The 19,620-nt window shown below is 44.6% G+C and overlaps 1 protein-coding gene across 1 annotated transcript in view; it reads right to left on the reverse strand.

Annotated features, from left to right (window-relative positions):
- The window catches only part of NBN (nibrin), a 1,386,396-nt gene that overhangs the window by 130,244 nt on the left and 1,236,532 nt on the right, over positions 1-19,620 (reverse strand). The window contains exon 14 of the mRNA XM_044065389.1: positions 16,114-16,227. Coding sequence (XP_043921324.1) covers positions 16,114-16,227 — 114 coding nt within the window. The remainder of the gene's footprint in view (positions 1-16,113; positions 16,228-19,620) is intronic.

The raw sequence follows: 19,620 nt of genomic DNA on the forward strand, positions 1-19,620 counted from the left end.
CTTGATATAAACTCTTGGCAAAATTCAGCTACTCTTCCTTGACTAGCTTGTGTGATACAAAAGAAGAAAAATACCTAACTTTATGAGTTCTTTTTCCAGGAGACCACCCCCCAAGAAAGACTGACCCGAAAGATGGACCCTTCCCCAGGACTCAAGTTCCTCAGAGCAGCTTTGCAGCATCATACTCTCCCTTCTCCCATACTGGCAAGTGTGATCAAAGAGGACAGCCTAACAGATTAGAAGAGGTGCCTGTCGCAAGGTCCTTAGCAGTTTCTTGATGAGTTACACCAGTGGGACTGACAAAGTGACGAGTGGTGCAAGGTACCTCACAGCAGAGTCACTTGTCAGTGGCCGAGACACAGAAGAAGCTGGCTATAAGACCAAAGACTCCCATAAAACATTTTTGTTTTCTTTTTCAGACTGGAGAGGGAAAAAAATCAAACAGCCCAAACCCTGGTAAATGTCCGTAATGAAAAAAGTGTCTAACACATGGGTAGTAGAGCCTTTGTAGTTGGTACTACAACCTGACTGAAAAAAGGAAGTTATGTACTTACCATAACGTGCGATGTTTGTAGTCCATCTCGCCCTTCATTCTTATACTTGGGATCAGAGCTGAATCTCGGCTCCGACTTGGCCATACTCTAGCTCAAAAACTTCTGGTTGGCTCGTGGCTAGGAGGTATCCCATCATGCATCACCAACATTCCCCAAATCCTGTTTGCTGCGAGGAAAAAAATACACAGACAAAGAACAAACTAAAATTAAAAGGACTAACAAGAAACAGTAGGCACACTACCCCCAGGTCCTCAAGGAGGGGGCAGAAGGGAGGGTTCATAAGACTGAAGGGCGAGATGGACTACAAACATTGAACGTTATGGTAAGTACATAACTTATTTATGTTCTGTAGTCCTATCTCGCCTTCATTCTTATACTTGGGACAGCGTCCCTAGCACCTTCATCTTGGGTGGCTCATTGGAAAAGGCTCCTGAGTACTGTGGAACCAGAGGAAGACTTGCTCCTAGAAGCCATATCCAATCTGTAGTGAGTAATGAATGTGTGAGGTGAAGCCCATGTTGCTGCAGCACAAATGTCTATTGGGATTTTAGCATGAAAGGCTACTGAGGTAGACACAGACCTGGTAGAATGAGCTTTCACCTTGAAAGGAAGATCTTTACCACTGGAGGAATAGACAAATGAAATGCAACTGGAAATCCAGTGAGATAGTGTGACTTTAGAAACTGGAAGTCCCTTCCTAGAGTCTGAAAAAGAGACAAACAACTGATCTGACTTTCTGAAATCTTTAGTTCTGTCCAGATAAAAATGCAATTGTCTATGCACATCCAGTTGATGGAATTTGTACTCTGCTTTGTTAGAAAATTCAGGGAAGAACACAGGCAGTTCAACAGACTGATTAATATTGGCTTGAGAAGAAACCTTAGGAATAAAGGAAAAGTTTGTCCTCAAAGAGATCCTATCTTTATGAAATAACAAATAAGGGGGCTTAATGGAAAGAGCCTGCAGTTCAGACACCCTTCTTGCAGAAGTGACAGCCACTAAAAATATAGTTTTCCAAGTTAAAAACTTGAGGTCACACGTTGCTGAAGGTTCGAAAGGACTTGACGTAAGTTTATAGAGAACAAAGTTCAAATCCCATGGATCTATAGGATCCCTGACTGGGGATCTTAGCAAAGTGGTGCCTTTGAGGAAGGCTCTACAGAGCCCATGAGCCATAAGATTAGGTTCGTTAGCAACATGAAAAGTGGAAATGGCTACCAACTAGATTTCAATAGTTGCTGCTGCTGAACCTTGGTTGAATAACTGCGAGAGGAAGTCTAAAACAGCAGAAATGGGAGCTGTGTAGGGATCAAGGTTTCTCTCACAGGAGAAAATCTTTTCCATTTACTGGTATAAATTTTCCCGGTAGAAGGTTTGTGGGAAGATGACAGAATGTGTACAACCTCGGGGACAAAAGTCATGAAGACTGACTAGGGATGGAATTGGAGCAGCCAAGCTGTCAAGTTAAGGGTGTTTAGGTAGGGATGGAACACCCCTGACGTGTGTCAGTAAATCTGGAACTGGATCCAGAGTCCAAGGTTCGTCCATTAGATATGGTTTGAGGAAGGGGAACCAAATCTGTCGAGGACAGTAAGGAGCAATTAGGATCATTCTGCTTCCCAAGGATATTGCTTTCTGAATTACCTTCGAAATGTGGGGGAAAGGAGGGAAAGCATAGAGAAGTCCCGAGGGTCAATCGTGAACGAGTGCATCTCTTGGAGTTTTCTCTTCCTGGGGAATCGGGGTAAAGTAGCTGCTGCATTTGGCAATGAGATGGGTGGCAAAAGAGACCGCAGCAAGGCTGACCCCATCTGTGAAAAATTAGCTCCGCAATGTAGGTGTTCAGAGACCACTTGTGAGGCATCATAATAGCCCTGCTGAGCCTGTTGGCTATGACGTTGGATTTCCCTGGGATGTGCGTTGCTACCAGAAAGCGCTGGGAAGACACTGCCCAGTCCCATACTCGGAGGGCTTCTCTGCAGAGGAGGTAAGATTTGATTCCTCCTTGCTTAAGTACCATACCACCGACATGTTGTCCGAGTGGATTGTAATCGTTCCTAGAGGGAGAAAGCTGTGAAGTGCTTGCAATGCTAGAAGCACTGCTCTTATCTCCAAGACATTGATATGCAAATTAGCCTCATGATCTTGCCATGTGCCTTAGACTGTTCTTCCCAGATAATGCCCCCCCCCACCCTATCTGGGAGGCATCCGTGGTCACAGTGGCAACTCGGGGGGGACAAATGGTCTGCCTGTGTTTAGGTTGCTGGTCTGGATCCACCAACGAAGATCCTATTTGCACAAATTTGTTATCAGGATGGGATGAGACAGAGGGAGACACTGCAGTGACCACTGGGCAAAGAATAACCACTGCAGGACCCTCATGTGCAGTCCGGCTAATGGAACTAGTGTTATTGTGGAAACCATGGTCCTTAATAGCTTGAGCACCACCTTTGCTTTGACTTTTCTTAGAGGAAGTAAGCTCAAGACTTGTTCCCTTAGACTCTGAATTCTTTCTATAGTAAGTTAAGCCCTCATTGAAACAGTGCTTATTTCGGCGCCAATAAAATTCACATGCTGAGAGGGCGACAATACAGATTTTTGATAATTTACTGCAATTCCTAACTGCAGGCAAGTTGAAATGGTAGCATCCCTGGCCTATAACAGTAGCTGCCTGGTGGTAGCAGTGAGGAGCCAGTCATCCAAATATGGAAACACTTGGAATCCCTGAAGTCTCAAGTGAGCGTAACCACTGCCATACATTTGGTGAACAGCCTGGCGGCTGTGGTGAGACCAAAGGGCAGGGCGCGAAAATGATAATGACTGGCTCCCAACCGGAAGCATGACTCCTCGATGCCCTGTCCATTTTGATGTGGTAGTATGCATCTTGGAGGTCTATGGAGCACATCCAAATGTCTTTCCCTAACAACGGGATTATTGACTATAAGGTAACCATTCGGAACTTGGACTTCTGTACAGATTCGTTCAGTTTGCTGAGATCCAAAATGGGTCTCATGTCCCCTGTTCTTTTTGGCACCAAAAAGAATCTGGAGCAAGTCCCTAATCCTACTTGGTCTATGGGGACAGGCTGGATGACTCTATTCACAAGCAACTTTTTTTCTAGAGTTGCTGAAACCCTGGGTGGCACATTTGGCATTCGTCTGGTCAGAGGAGGTGGAGAAGAGAAGGGAATATGGTAACCTCTGGTAATTATCTGTAATACCCACTTGCCTTGAGTGATGTTGTGCCAGGCTTCTGGGTTTAAAGAAATACGACCCCCGACTGGCTCCAGAGACGCGCAGTCGGGCCTCCTTTCAGGAGCGCTGATAGGGATGACCACAAAAGGAATCACGGTCTCCCTGGTTCTGCGGGCCTCCTCTACCTCTAGGGCTGCGTCTACCATTATTTCCTCCTCCTCTGCCTCTGGAGAAGGAATCACCTTGTGCGTCCTGAAAAAACCTCTGTGATATTTTGAACCACATTTTGCCGCCCTTCTGTCCTTTGGAGTAAGGTCTAGTATGCATCCCAAGCATGTTTTTTCTAATATAGTTACATGACAGGGTATGAGAGTTTCTAGACTTACTACAGATGAGGAAATATTTAATAAGACACAACAAGTATTAATGGAAAATTTTAAAACAAGAGGTTATGATACACTTGAGGTGAATGAAGCTCTAGTATCTGTTGAATCAAATAGGAATAGTAGAGGGAAACCATATTTGTATAGACAGAAAAGAGATCAAGGTTTGAGAAATAACAATAACCATACACAAAGTTATAAGAGACTGACTATCCCCTACTGTAATTTAGATATGAAAATAAAAGATGTAATTAGGAGAAATTGGAATATCTTAACAATAGATGACAAAATAACAGAGATAGTAGGTGACAGACCCAGTTTCGCATATAGAAATATGAAGTCGCTTAAAAGATTATTATGCTATGAGAGTGCGGGCCCTAGACCTGTTAATTCAACAAGAATAGGAACTTTTCCTTGTAGGAATTGCAACCAATGTACTTTTATATCTGGTAGTAATAATTTTACACATCCAGACACTGGCAAGACTTATCATATGAATTTTTATGCTGATTGTAAGTCTAGAGACATTATATACATTGCTGTGTGTCGGACTTGTTCATGCTTTTATGTGGGCATGACAAACAGAAGCTTGAGAGAATGTATCAGAGAGCATGTATACGCAATACAGAGAGAAAACGAATCTAATGCCCTACCTAATCACGTTTTACAACAAGGTACATCACATAAATTTAGTTTTACAGTGTTAGAATTAATAAGAAAATCCAATAGACTAGGTAATATTAGAAATTATACTGAAGAAAGGGAAAAACAATGGATTTTAAGGTTACAAGGACATAAAGGGCATGGTTTGAATGAACGTGTGACACTTAAGCCTTTTTTGGCAGCACGTCCATATGTACATTAAATTTCAATTCAATACAGATGATGTATGTGTGATTTGAAATATTTTAATATATTTTATTTGATATTTATATATGCTGTATTAATTTTATAGGGATGTTTTATGAAGTGTCTTTTAATGAATGATTAAGACAATATTAATTGATTTATGTTTTTGATTGGTTGATTGCATTTTTGAATCGTATTTAAACAGTTTGATTTTATGGCAGCTATTCAAGTCTGATGAAGCGTTCTTGAAATGTGAAAGTGCTTACTTGCTGCAGCATTAAAGTATTTTATTTATACTTTTCATTGGTCGTGTTGAGCCTCTTCTGTTCTTGGACTATTGTTTTTTTTCTTCCTGCTCGCACCTGGTGAGTGTGTCCTTTACCTTGATTCCAAACAAACAGGATACATCAAAGGGGGTGTTGGTAAATGTAGACTTAAAGGCCTCCGCAAAGTTACACAAACGCATCCAGGAGTGTCTTCTGGGAGAGACTCCTGAACCCGCTGCCCTACTCGCTCCATCTGCTGCATACGAAACTAGCTTCATGGAGGAGTTCGCAATAGAATTCAGGGTAGACATCTGCGCGTTGACCTTCTGAGATACTGCATCAGATACGTTACCCTGTAGAGTATCTCCCAGCTGTTTCAGATCATCTCTCTGGAGCCTTGTGAAATGGGACAGATAGTTCAGCGACCTAAGTATAAAAGCTGCTGAAGCAAAGACACGCTTCCCATACCTAAGAAGATGACTTGGGGGACCCTTTTGAGTCGTAGAGGTCAGGGTCTGATGTAGTAGACTCATCAGGGGAGTCGACATGTTTCCTCTTACAAGTTTTCTTCCTAAGTGGTTCCTAAGACAGGTCTTCTGGGGAGACCTCAGAACACTGGGGACCACTCATGGAGGTATCGTGAGGCTGCGGGTCTCTACTGTGTTGGGAGAGAGAGGGAGCTGAGACTGAAATCGGTGCCTTGGAGGGAAGAGTGTCGGTACCCGTAGATGAAGATGAAGACCTGGAGAGCACACTCCTCATCACATCGAAGGCCGATCCCCCCAGCTCCGGGGATGCCCTCCTCTCCGAAGATGCAGAGGCATCCCTCAGTACTGAGGAGATGGACTCTGAGGCAAATGTGGGGTCCAAGCTCAACTGGGCCAAAGCACCAAGAGTTAGGCTCAGAACTGAAGAAGTTCAGTTTGAAGCGTCCCCCTCGGGCCTGACCGGAGAGCTGAGGACCGTAGACCCCACGGAAAGCACCAAAATGGTCAGAGCACATATCGGAACCGAGACACCAACTGAGGTAGCTGGAATCGACCTGTCCACAACTGGAGGCACTGACAACTCTGGCTCCGAAGGCTCAGAGAAGCTCGGAGGAGGAACATCGATCGGGTGTGAGGGCACATTGGGCTCCGGAGCCGACTGGGACGGAGCCAAAAGCAAATTTGCCAGTGCAGCAGTCTGAAACAGTCTACGCACCACTCTCTCAGCGTCCTCATTAGAAAGGCTCCCAGAGGACCTGGAAAATAGAGTGGAGGATCTAGATTGCTGGAATATAGGCGACCTAAGAGTTGGGGAAACCAGTCGGAGTTCAGATGACCGGCTCCAAGATGTAGCGTCAGTTATCGGCTACAAAGTTTCTGGAACCGAGACTGATGGATCCACTAAGCTAACCTCTGTCGGCACCGAAATCAGTGGAGCCGATGAGGGTGTAGCTACTTTAGCAATTTTGTCTAGCAACTCCGACGAAAGAGAATAGGTGGGAGACTGCCTTTTTCTAGTTTTTGGTTCGTCTTTTTTGGAGGAGGAAGGAGATTTAGAACCGGATGATGAGGATGCCAATCAAAGGAATGTTTTAATAGTCCCTTCAATATCAGTTTGTTCTTCCTCTCCTGAAGAATACGAGGACTGAACGCATGGCAAGACAGACAAGACTCTTGGAGGTGGATAGCTCCCAAACAGTAAACACACAAACTGTGCCCATCAGTCAAGGACATCTTCTGGGTACATTTAGTACACTTTTTTTAAGCCCGAAGGCTTATGATCCTTAGAGTCTTTTGACATAATGCAAAAAAAAAAACACAATCCACAAATACTACACACAACTATTAAACAGAAAAAAAAGATAAACGGATGACTAGGTCCTCTAATTTAAACGGGTCTAGCCCTAAGAGGAAAGAGAATAAACCGACGACTAGATCCCCTAATTTAAATGGTCCTAGCCCAGGGAGAAATGGAAAATGGAAAACGGAACAGAGGACTAGGTCCTCTAATTTAGATGGACCTATCCCAACGGAAGACAAACAACAGAACGAGGACTAGGTCCTCTAACTTAAACAGGCTTAGCCCAAAGAGGAAAGAGGAAAACAGCAGCACAGGAGATTAGTGATGTAGGGATACCAAAAAGGCCAACGGAAGAACGGCTAAACAAGGTACAAATATACAGAAACACTAAGCAGCAAATAGTCAGACAGAGACTGCAATAAACACACTAAGCTACCAAGACAATATTATATTAACCAACAATGGCAAGTCAAATTATTGAAAAAATATCACTTAGCCAAGGCTAAGAAGAATCACGTCTGAGCTGAGCGAGCAGCAGACAAGATCTGGGGAATGTTGGTGATGCATGATGGGATACCTCCTAGCCATGAGCCAACCAGAAGTTTTTGAGCTAGAGTATGGCCGAGTCAGAGCCGAGATTCAGCTCCGTTCCCAAGAATGAAGGCGAGATAAGACTATAGAACATACTATGTTTTGAGGTGAAAATGTTTCATGACAGCCTAACCAGCAGTCCCAGTCTCTCGATAAACTTTGACAGAGTAGTATTTTTCACAAAAACTGATAATGTGGAAGGATTTCCCCAATGGGGTACTTATTTCCCCAGCCTAACAGAAGTACTAGCTGACCACTGATCACTCAAAGTCCGCAGGAAAGAGCATTACTTGATGGCAAGAAGGTTCTGGGGTTTGAAGTCCTTATGCTGACTTTACACCTCTCCCCTCAAGTTATTTGGTAGTTACAGGGTATGGAAGGTGCCTGAAGTTTTAGGAGCTCACTGGTTGTCCTGTTCTTGGCATGATTTGACTCGTATAGCTTAGGCTAGTCCAACAGTGATCTAAAAAGGAACACCAGAAGACATTATCAAGAAATGGATAATTAGTGAAATGTAAAATTCTGCAACATAACTCTAAGAAACAATCATACGAGATTTCAAAAGATTAGGAAAGAAAATCAGAAAGGCAGATTACAAAAAAAATAAATAAATAATGGCAGAAAACGTGCTATGAAATCCAGAAGACTTAGGATACTTGCATGGAAATGTCTATGTTCATATTTTTATATTTTAAGTACACTTCATTGTATTTCCCTCAAGCGGAGAATAGAAAAAAATTTTCTGGGAATAAGTGGTGCTATTTAAGGACTCCTTGCAAAATGCCCGGCACAACTGTCTGGGAAACGTATTATACTGACAAAGGAGAAGATGCTACTGAGTTGGAGGTTAGATTTTAAAATGTTTATGCACAGTAAGGCCTTATTAAATTTACTGTTATTAGGGCCAAAAAAAAAAAAAAATTGGAAAACGAAAATTATACCAGTAGTAAATGAAAGTAATTTATTTAAGGAAACTTTTAGTTATGTACTTACCATAACTTCGGATGTATGGGATCCATCTCGCCTACATTCATAACAGATGGGTTCGGAGCCGATCCATCGGCTCCGACTCGGCAACTAATACACTAGCACGAAGTCTCTCATTGGCTGGGCTACTCCCTATCCCAGGATGCACTACACCTGCTTCCCCAGATCTTGTTTGTTCGCTTTCATACATCCATGCAAACACAGAAAAACTAGTAGTCACTATAACCAACTAAAGTTCTTCAAGAAAGATCGCCAAGAAAAAGTGACTACAGCCCCTCTAAATCCGTATGGAAGGGGAAGGAGGGTGGTATTATGAATGTAGGCGAGATGGATCCCATACATCCGGGTTATGGTAAGTACATAACTAAAAGATGTAATGGGATCCAATCTCGCCTACATTCATAACAGATGGGACAGCGCCCCTAGCACCTACATCCCGGGTGGCTCATTGGAAAACACTCCTGAGAACTGTGGAACCAAAGGAAGCTCTGCCTCGAGAAACCACATCCAATTTGTAATGAGAAATGAAAGTGTGCGGAGAAGTCCAGGTTGCCGCAGCACAAATATCATCTATTGATAACTTGGAGTGAAAAGCTACGGAAGTAGCCATTGCCCTGGTAGAATGAGCCTTGACTGGAAAGGGAAGGTCTTTGTTAGCCTGTGAATAAATAAAAATGATACAATCTTTAATCCATTTAGATATGGAGGTTTTGTTACTGGTTGACCCAATTTGTTCACTGCAAAGGAAACAAACAATTGATTTGATTTCTGCGTTTGAGCGGTTCTATTCAAATAAAAACGCAGTTGTCTATGTACGTCCAATTGATGCAAAGTATATTCTGCTATTAGAGAATTCTGGAAAAAGACAGGGAGTTCTATAGTTTGTTGAATACAGAAAGAGGAGGCCACTTTTGGTATAAATGCAGGGTTTAATTTCAATGAAACTCTATGCTTGTGAAAAATCAAATAGGGAGGATCAGAACAAAGAGCTTGAAGTTCTGAAACTCGCCTGGCAGACGTTATGGCTACTAAAAAGGCCGTTTTCCAAGACAGAAATTTTAAATCACAGGTAGCAGCTGGTTCGAAAGGACGGGCAGTTAGGGCAGCAAGAACCATATTCAAATCCCAAGGGGACAGGATGAGATAAAGGAGGCCTAAGGAGCCAAGCCCCTTTAAGGAAAGCCTTACAAAGTTTATGAGACATCAATGAAGGTTCAAATGAAGCATGAAAATTAGAGATCGCCGCTAGCTGAACCTTAATGGTAGAAACTGAAGAGCCCGACTGAAAAAGGGAGGCCAGAAAATTCAGAACCTCCGATACTGGTGCAGTGAGAGGATCTATACCCCGTTCTTGAGCCCAGAAGGCAAACCTTTTCCATTTACTGGAATAAAGTTTGATGGTGGAAGGTTTATGAGAAGAAGACAGTATGTGGACCACGTCCGCAAAGAGCATTGTCTCGACTAAGGATGGAAGTGGAGTAACCATGCTGCCAACTTCAGGGACCTGAGAGACGGATGAAGCCGCCCTGACTGATGAGTCAACAGGTCTGGCACCGGATCCAGAAACCATGGACCTTCTATCGCATGCCTCTGTAGGAAAGGAAACCAAACTTGACGAGGCCAGTGCGGGCAATCAAAATCATCTCGCCTCCATGTAAATGGCCTTCTGTATCACCCTCGGTAGGAGGGGAACGGAGGGAAGGCGAGAGAAGACCGGGGCCAAATGTGAGTCAGAGCGTCCCTGGGGATCTGTCCCTGAGAAGGAACAGTGTGAAGAACTCTCTGCATTTCGCATTGTGAGGGCTGGCAAACAGGTCGCAGCAAGGAAGACCCCATCTGTCGAAGATTTTCGCAGCTATACCCTGGTTGAGGGACCACTCGTGGGGTAAAAGAATGGTCCTGCTTAATCTGTCCGCAATCACATTGGACTTCCCGGTATGTGCGTTGCCATTAGAAAGCGGTTGGTAGCTACCGCCCAGTGCCAAAGTCTCATGGCTTCTCTGCATAGTGGGTAAGACCTGGTTCCACCTTGCTTGTTTATGTACCACACCACCGACATGTTGTTGGATAGGATAGTAATCGGGCCCTGTGGGAGAGCGTGATGGAGAGCTTGGAGTACCAATAGTACCGCCTCATCTCCAGGACATTGATATGCAAATGCGTTTCCTGGATCTGCCATGTGCCTTGGACCGACCTGTCCAGGTAATGACCCCCACCCTACCTGGGAGGCGTCCGTAGTCACAGTGGCAACGGACGTTGAGGTATAAAGGGTCGCCCTGGTCGAGATTTGATTGGAGAAGCCACCAATGCAGATCTCGACGGCAACTTTCCGTGATTATGATTAAGTGGTTCAAGGGAAGTTCCTGATAAGACCATTGAACCGACAGTAGCCATTGTAAAATTCGCATGTGAAGTCTGGCCAAGGGAACTAAAAGTATGGTTGACGCCATCGAGCCCAACAGTTGTAGGATCCGATGGGCCGGGCCTCTTAGAAGGGGAAGAAAGGATTTGACTGGTTCTTGTAGGACATGAATTCTTGCTGCCGGTAAAAAGGCGCATTCTTTTGTGTCTCAGTCTGCCTATGAAAGTAATACGCTGAGATGGCTGTAGTACAGATTTTTGCAAATTGAACGTGATCCCTAAGAAACGCCCAAGGTGAACGTGGCTCTGAGCGCTTGGAGTAGTAGATGCTCGGAGGTGGCAGTAAGGAGCCAGTCGTCTAGATAAGGAAAAACCTGGAATCCCAGACTTCTCAGGTGAGCAGTTACCACTGCCAGACACTTGGTGAACACCCTGGGGGCTGTGGTGAGACCAAAGGGCAGTGCTCGGAATTGGAAATGACTGACTCGAGGCGAAGCGTAAATGTCTCCTGGACTCTTGAGCTATGGGAATGTGATAGTAAGCGTCCTGGAGATCTATGGAGCACATCCATGCATCTTTTTCCAGCAAAGGAAGAATAGATTGAAGAGTGACCATTCGGAATTTGGACTTCTTTACGAAATGATCCAATGAACTGAGGTCCAAAATGGGCCTGAAGTCCCCTGTCTTTTTTGGTACCAAAAATAATCTTGAGCAAGTTCCTGATCCGATCTGGTCAATGGGGACAGGCTGGATGGCTCTTTTTTCTAGCAGCTTTGAAACCTCTAATGCTGCCTGATCCCGCTGACTGGGTGGTACGTCCGGGATTTCCCTTAAAGAAAGGGGGGGTTTGTTGAAGGGGATGATATAACCTCCGGTAATAATGCGAAGCACCCACTGATCGCTTGTTATGGATTCCAAAGCTTGTGGGTGCGCCGCAAAACGACCCCCGACTGGCTCCGGAGTTGCACAGTCGGGCAACAACTCAGGGACGCTGGTTGTATGAAGAACCACGAAAGGAATCGCGGTCTCCAGAGTTACGGGGGCCTCTGCCACCTCTGGGGCGGCGTCTTCCAAAATCCCCCCCCCCTGCCTCTGGAGGGGGAATCACTGGGTGGAGTAGGGAAAGACTTCTGAGATTTTCTAAACCACATTTTCCCTCCTCTCCCAGCCTTGGGGTAAGGCCTAGAAGGAGCGGAAAATCGGGCCCCAACGGCAGTCAAAGTCTTGCCCTCCTGCTCGCACCGAGTTAGTGTGTCCTTCACCTTGGGTCCAAACAAAGATGACCCATCAAAGGGGGCGAAGGAAGACTTGAAGGCCTCCGCGAACGAACACAAGCGTAACCAGGCTTGTCTCCTGAGGGCAACGCCTGTTCCCGCTGCTCTACTCGCCCCTTCGGCCGCATATGAAATGAGTCTCATGGACGAGTTAACAATAGAAAGGAGGGTAGTCATCTGTGCGCCAACAGTCGGGGCCAGCGCCTCAGGTAGGTTACCAACAAGAGAGTCATTTAGCTCTTTGAGAAGATCCCTTTGGAGCCCCGTAAAATGACATAAGTAGTTCAGCGACCGTAAGGCAAAGGCCGCTGAAGACAGGGTACGCCTGCACCTATCCATGCTCCTAGAATCCTTATTAGGAGGATGAACAGACGTCGAAGCCTCTGCCACGTCCTGCTGTGTGGCAGAAGCCACCACCAAAGCATCTACAGGCACACCCTTTGTGAGAAACTCCTTCGGGGGGGGGGGCTGAAAAAATTTATTGGGCCTCGCAGGCACCGGTTCCACAGAATCAGGGTGTTCCCATGCCCTTCGAGAAACCAAATCAAGGAGTTCATCGAAGGGCGGAGACACCCAGGAGGCGGAAGGCTGGGCCCCAAAGGCCTTGAGGAAGACTGACTCCTCAGCTGAAGGGGTTTTGGCTTGCCAGTCACCTCTCTGTCTCAGAATCTCCAAGATGTCTGAGAAGGAGATATCATCCGAAGATGATTTGGGAGACCCTTCTGCGTCATCGAGGTCAGTATCCGATGTAACAGACTCATCTTGGGAGTCTACGTGCTTCCTCTTACACAATTTCTTCCTTGGGGGTTCGTCCGAAGCAGATTCGGACGGACCACCCGGAAGAAGGGAACCGCCGATGGGGGTATCCTCAGGCCCTGGGGCCCCGCTGTCGGGGGGCTGCAACACAACAGAGGCACCAGTCTCCAAATCTAGGGATGGTGAGGTAGAATCTTGCTGAACCGGCAAAGACATGGCTAGCGCGCTCATCATGACCTCAAAGGCCGGACCTCCAGAATCCAAGGAGGTCACTGGTCTAGAGGCCACGATGGCACCAGGAATTCCAGCAGCCGATGCTCCAAGAGGAAGACTAGGTACCGAAGCACCCAAACCCAAAGTGTTCCCTTTGGCTCCGGCTGAAGAGGTCGCAGTGCCAAACCCTGAACCGGAGGACAGGGTAGGAAGCACAGTCGAAACCAGGAGGCCTGTAAGGGGTCTCTGCTCCGACCGTATGGCTCCACTTTGCTCCACCACCACCGGCTCCAACGGCTCCGAAGAGGTTGGAGGAGGAATCAAATGTGTTGGAGGGGGGATCGGCTCCGAAGCAAACTGTGCTGGAGCCGAGACCAATTTAGTAAACACTGGAGATTGGAATAGTCTCTGTAAAACCCTATCCAGGTCCGAATCTGAAAGTCTCGATGATTTAGAGGAGGTAGACAATCAAGAAGACTTTCCTCTCGGCTCCGAGAGAGAAGGGGACCGGCTCCGAAACGGCTCCAATGCTATCGGCGCCGACTCCACCACAGCATGGACCACCATCGGCACCAAAGGAGCCTTCTTCGGAGCCGAGGGGAAGAGTCTGAGCTGCACACTTCCACCGCCCGAAGCCATTGGAACCGATGGAGGTGATTCACCTCTCGATACTCCAACTTGCGGCCCAAGGCAATGGAGCCGAGGTAGGAGGTATCGAGGCAGACCTTCGCCTCGGCCCCGAAGTCAGTGGAGCCGAGGAAGAAGAGGTCAATTTTGTCTTTTTAGAAGTAGGGTTCCACGGACTTGTCGGTGCCGGCGATCTTTCTTTGGAAGCAACAGGTGGATTTAAGGCTTCCTCAAAAGAAGGTTTGATAAGCCCTTTCAATATTAACTTGTTCTTGCGTTCTTGAAGAACTCTAGAGGAGAACGCATGACAGACGCTACAAGTCTCTTGCAGATGTTTCGGCCCCAAACAATACACACAGACTGAATGACTGTCTGTAACGGACATTTTATAATTGCACCGAGTGCATTTTTTAAAACCTGACTTTTGTTCCTTAGACATGATACAGGCCACAACAAGTAAAACTCTATGGAAATCTTACTCTACCACAACAAGTATAGCACTATACACAAATTGCGCCAACTGAAATGCGCGAGACACACTGGCGCGAGTACTGGTGAAAGTTTACCTCACAACAATAAGAAACAAGTTAAACGGCCCAAAGCCCTCTAATTTAAACGGGCTTTGCCCGAAAAACAACTAACCAAAAGTTAATTAAACCTAATAGCACTCAAAGGTAGGGCAAAGGCCCTCTAACTTAAACGGGCCTTGCCCGACTGAATAAAATAAATTTTTTTGGAAGCACTCAAGCACTCAGAAATAGTAAGAAATAGCTGTTAAAACAGCTGTTTGGTTAATACAGACAAAAATTCCCTAGGTCAAGGACCAATAAGGTAAAAAGAACCACTTAGCTCCAGCCAAGTCGAGACCACGTCCAGCTTGTTAAGCGGCAAACGAGACCTGGGGAAGCAGGTGTAGTGCATCCTGGGATAGGGAGTAGCCCAGCCAATGAGAGACTTCGTGCTAGTGTATTAGTTGCCGAGTCGGAGCCGATGGATCGGCTCCGAACCCATCTGTTATGAATGTAGGCGAGATAGGATCCCATTACATCAAGTTTTAGAGAATGGATCATTACAAGACGGTGAACCTAAATTTCATAAAAAAATACATGGTGCTTTTGGGAACACTACATACAAAATTAATATTCAAGATGATTAAAGTAAATTAGTTTGAATTAAACAATGAGTGTGTTGTAATGTTTACGAGTACAGAAGATAATTTTGAAAAAGCCTGTATGTATAATTAATTTAAATGATAATGGAAAATGTCACTGGCACTTTTTTCTTTTCACTGTAACTAATGTATGTGATCTCTTTTTTGTGAATCAATAATATGATGAGCAACACAAGTTGTTTAAAGGTTATTCAGGCCAGGGGTGTAACGCTCTTCTAGATGCAGTGAATCCGTGGTAAGTTGTTCTAAAGCCAGGAGTGCAGGGGGCACAGCTCCCTACATGGAAGGTGATATAGGGTCAGAAACACACACACACACACACACACACACACACACACACACACACACACACACACACACACACACACACACACACACATAAACATATAAAAACAGTGTTTAAATCCACTTATCTTTTGCCAACTGCCTGCTGCTACTGCTGGCAACTGAGCTGTTAGAAAGTAGAATTTTGTTAAGTAATATACCCTCTTTATGAACACTACCTACTGCCAAAACTGTCACAACACCAATCTCATTTGTCTGTTACATTCCCTTTCTTAACCAGATGTCCAAATTTAAAGTAAAACTGAGACAGCACCTAGCATCTTCCAAGGAATGCACACTCTACTGCATCCACTGACCAATCACAATGATCCAGTATGTCAAATGTTGATGTCACCCAGAATGCTAAATGCAGCAAAATGATTCTTATACTCAGAAGCTTCTACCATACCCAGAATCCAGCTTCTATTAATGACTGATTGCAGCTGTTCAAATAAATACGGAAATTATGTCTGCTTGGTGCTTATGTACTGCAAAGGGTACTCTGAATATTCTTACATACTGCCTACCTCCTCTCATTGTACTTTACATCTCTATATCACTTCAGATATAACTGTATTTTATTTCTTATATGGATGTGAAATCTTCCAAAGGACTATGCTTTGTTCAAGCATGGAGTAAGAAATCTGAAATGCATTAATACAATTATTCCATGGATTCAGGTTTCTAGATAGCCTGAATTCGCTCTCCTAATTATCAGACTACCTTTTAAAAAACATAAGGCACAATAGTTTTGAGTCTGCATTGTTCAGCTTACCCGCAATTCCTGCCTTAGCCAAGCCTCCAACTCCGAATTCTTTTTTGTCTGATGAGGTTCTAGATCAGATCCTCCAATAATTTGTGGAAGATCACTAGCTCCAGGAAAGGCCACCTGTTAATATACAAAATAATGTTTATTTTTACACCATTGTTAATAAAAAAAAATCATACCTAAAAAACAACTGTTTAGAAGTACACTTTTTGCAGATTATATTTGGGCTAATACAGTGGTGCAGCTCTTAGACTGCTTCAGTGTTTGATTCCCTGGTTTTGTTTCTGGCTAGTGTGCCTTCTATGGAGAATGTGCATGTCCTCACCTTGTCTCTGTGTTATCACAAGGTGTTCCACAGTTTCCTCCCACACCCAAAAAAAAAACACACCAGTGTGAAGCAGCAAGAGAGACGGTGAGAAACTGTGTGTATATCTGTATGTCATTCTTGAGATAGATAAGACTGGTATCCCGTGTAGGATTACTATCTGCCTTCTACTCACAGAGTGCTGGGATAAGCTCCATCTCTTCTGCAATCCTTTTAAAAATTAGGAGGTGCAACACTCAACAGGATAAAAGCACTCTCATCAATCTAAGCAAACAGCTCAGAGGACAAATAAAGTCTATCGAAGCCAAATTTGAGGTATATTTTCCCTCCCAGGCCAAGGAGGACCAGAAGGCATTCTTTAGGTATGTCTGCAAGACTCAAAGGCAATACACAATTGTGTGGTGAGCTCATTGTAAATGGAGCCACCTATACTGAGTCAGAAGATGTAGCAAACCTATTGGGTGACAAAATTCAGCTCCAACTTTACCCCTCTCTCCCCATCAATATTACCTCAGAAAATACCATCAAATAAAACTCCGCCTGCTATCAATAGGGAACAGGTCCTTAATAGTCTCTCTAAGGCCAAGAACACTGCATCAGTGGGCCCAGATAATATCTCAGGATGCCTTCTAAAAAGCATGAAACATGATCTATCAGGCCCACTGGAATTGCTACTTAACTGTAGCCTCCAAATAGGTTTTGTGCTTCATAAATGGAGAACAGCAACAGTCATCTTTCTGCACTAAGGTGGACCATCTACAGACCTTGGAAGCTGCAGATCTGCAAGTCTCACTAGTCTCATATGCAAAGCCATGGAAAGAATTATCATGGACATGATCAGTAATGACATTGGCAACCTCCAGACACTGGACCCAACTCTATTTGGCTTCATCAAGGCAGGACATGCCTACTCAGCCTGGTGAACTTCTTTGAGAAGGTCACCAAAGCAATAGGTGAGGGCAAAATGGTTCACACTGCGTTCCTTGACCTGGCCAAGGGATCTCACACAATCCCCCGCTCGGGATTGTTGACAAACTTGAGAGGTAGGTACAAACCCATATGTCACCCGGTGGATAGCCAGCTGGCTCATAGGCAGGACCCAGGAGGTTAGAATTGGGGAGTCCACCTCTACAAAGAGGCCAGTCACAAGGGGAGTCCCTCAGGAAATGGTCCTGAAACTGCTCCTTTTTGGCATTTACTTCTGTGAAGTCAAGGCTAATGTCAGTGGCCTCTGGCTGACTAAATACGCAGATGATTGCAAATTAGGATCTGTCATTGGATTGCCAACATACACAAATGTTCTCCAGGAAGGGCTGACACAGACAAACAATTGGTACCAGAGCCATGGACTAAAACTACATGCCAAGAAATACATAATAGCATCCTTTAGGATGTCATTCACCCCTAGTAACTATCATATTGACAACACATCCCTAAGAGTTGTCCCTGTAGTTAGGGACTTGGGGACACACACAGTAATCTAGCCTTTGACCATCACATGCCTACAGTAGTGAAGAATCATTTTATGTTGTGCAACTTATTAAACAAAGGTATAGCACCTAGGTCCAAGGAAGCCATTGTTCCACTGTATTTGTAATTCATCAGACCTATCATTGAGTACAATGTCCCCTGCAGTATGTACCTCACCAGGCATATCCAACAACTGAAATGTCCACAGACGTTCCTCACTAAAAGAATACAGGGTAAAAGTAACATGTCTTATGCAGACCACCTCAAGTCCCTACCCTATTTTCCAGCTCCTACAGGCTCTAGAGGGGAGATCTATACCTGGCATACAAGGCATTGTCAGACCCTACTCTGATGGACCTCCTGTATATCTGTAAAACAAACAGCACCAGAATTACCCATTCTAAAGACTTAAACCTTCTCTACGATATAAACAGGACCCGCTGGACAGATAGGTATGTATCCCAGAGATTACCCCTTCTCTGGAACAGGCTCCCCATTCATGTGGAGTTGAGTTCCTCCCTAATACAATTCAAGTGCCACTTGGACAACTGGATGGGGAACAGGAAATTCATCCCTGGTTCAGGAGTTCCTGGAGAATGGTCCTACCAAAACTTGATCTAGACCTAGACAGTGTTTTGCAAAAGTATATACAAAGGATCAAAAAGTAGCGTCTAGTATACTTCTAGAATCAAACCCTTTCCAAAAAAGCTGTGGATGAAGCCAAGGCCCTGGAAGACTGGGCCTTGACCCTACCTGGAATAGATCTGTCATGGTGAGTAGAACAAAAAGTAATAGCCTTAGACAACCAAACTGGAAACAGTCTGTTTTTTGACACAGGATGTTCCTTCTTCTTACCTTCATAAGCAATGAACAATTAATCCAAAGATCTGAAAGATTTAGTTCTGTCAAGACAGTATCTGAGTGGTCTGTGGACATCCAGAATATGAAGTATCCTTTATCGCTCATTTTTACGTTCAGGAAAGAAAACAGAAAGATGGACAGCTTAAGTAAACTTAGATACCACTTTAGGCATAAAAGAAGGATTAGTTCACAAAAAACTGTCTCTATGGAAAATGAAGCAGTGTTGACTCACCATAAGAGCTTGCAACTCAGATACCCTTCTTGCAGTGGTTAGAGCAATCAATAAAACTGTTTTCCATGTTAAGAACCTCAAGTCAGCCAGATTAGCTGGTTCAAATGGAACACGTGTTAACTTCTCTAACACAAAATTAAGAATCAAGGAGGGCCACCAGTTTACTTGGAGGCTTCTTATGCAAAACCCCTTTCAAGAACATTGTGATGTGAAACTGCCTTGAAAGAGGAGAATCTACAGGTAGATATGATAAAACTGCCAATAAATGATCCCTAGGCTATAGGATAATAATGCACACACATACTGTAAAACCAAAGAACAATTAGCCTTGACAGTGTGTGTGAATGTTGTTGGCACCATCTAGAAAACCCTTTCCATTTGTTAATATATGATTTTCTAGTAGCAGGCTTTCTTGCCTCCATTAGTACCTGCTGTACATCCTCAGAAAACAGGTGCCTAAAGGGAATTCAGACCCTATCATCCAGGCAGTCAACTGAAGATGATTTATGTCAGAGAGTATCAGACATCCCATTCTTCTGTGAGTAGTTCCAGTCTGTGAAGAAGCCTGTGGTAATTGCCCCTGGTCATTTCCAAAAGAAGGGGGAACCACGGTTGCCTGGGCCAA

Source organism: Protopterus annectens, chromosome 3.part0 (assembly GCF_019279795.1).
Source record: "Protopterus annectens isolate FY-2018-M chromosome 3.part0, PAN1.0, whole genome shotgun sequence".
NCBI classification, from domain to species: Eukaryota; Metazoa; Chordata; order Ceratodontiformes; family Protopteridae; genus Protopterus; species Protopterus annectens.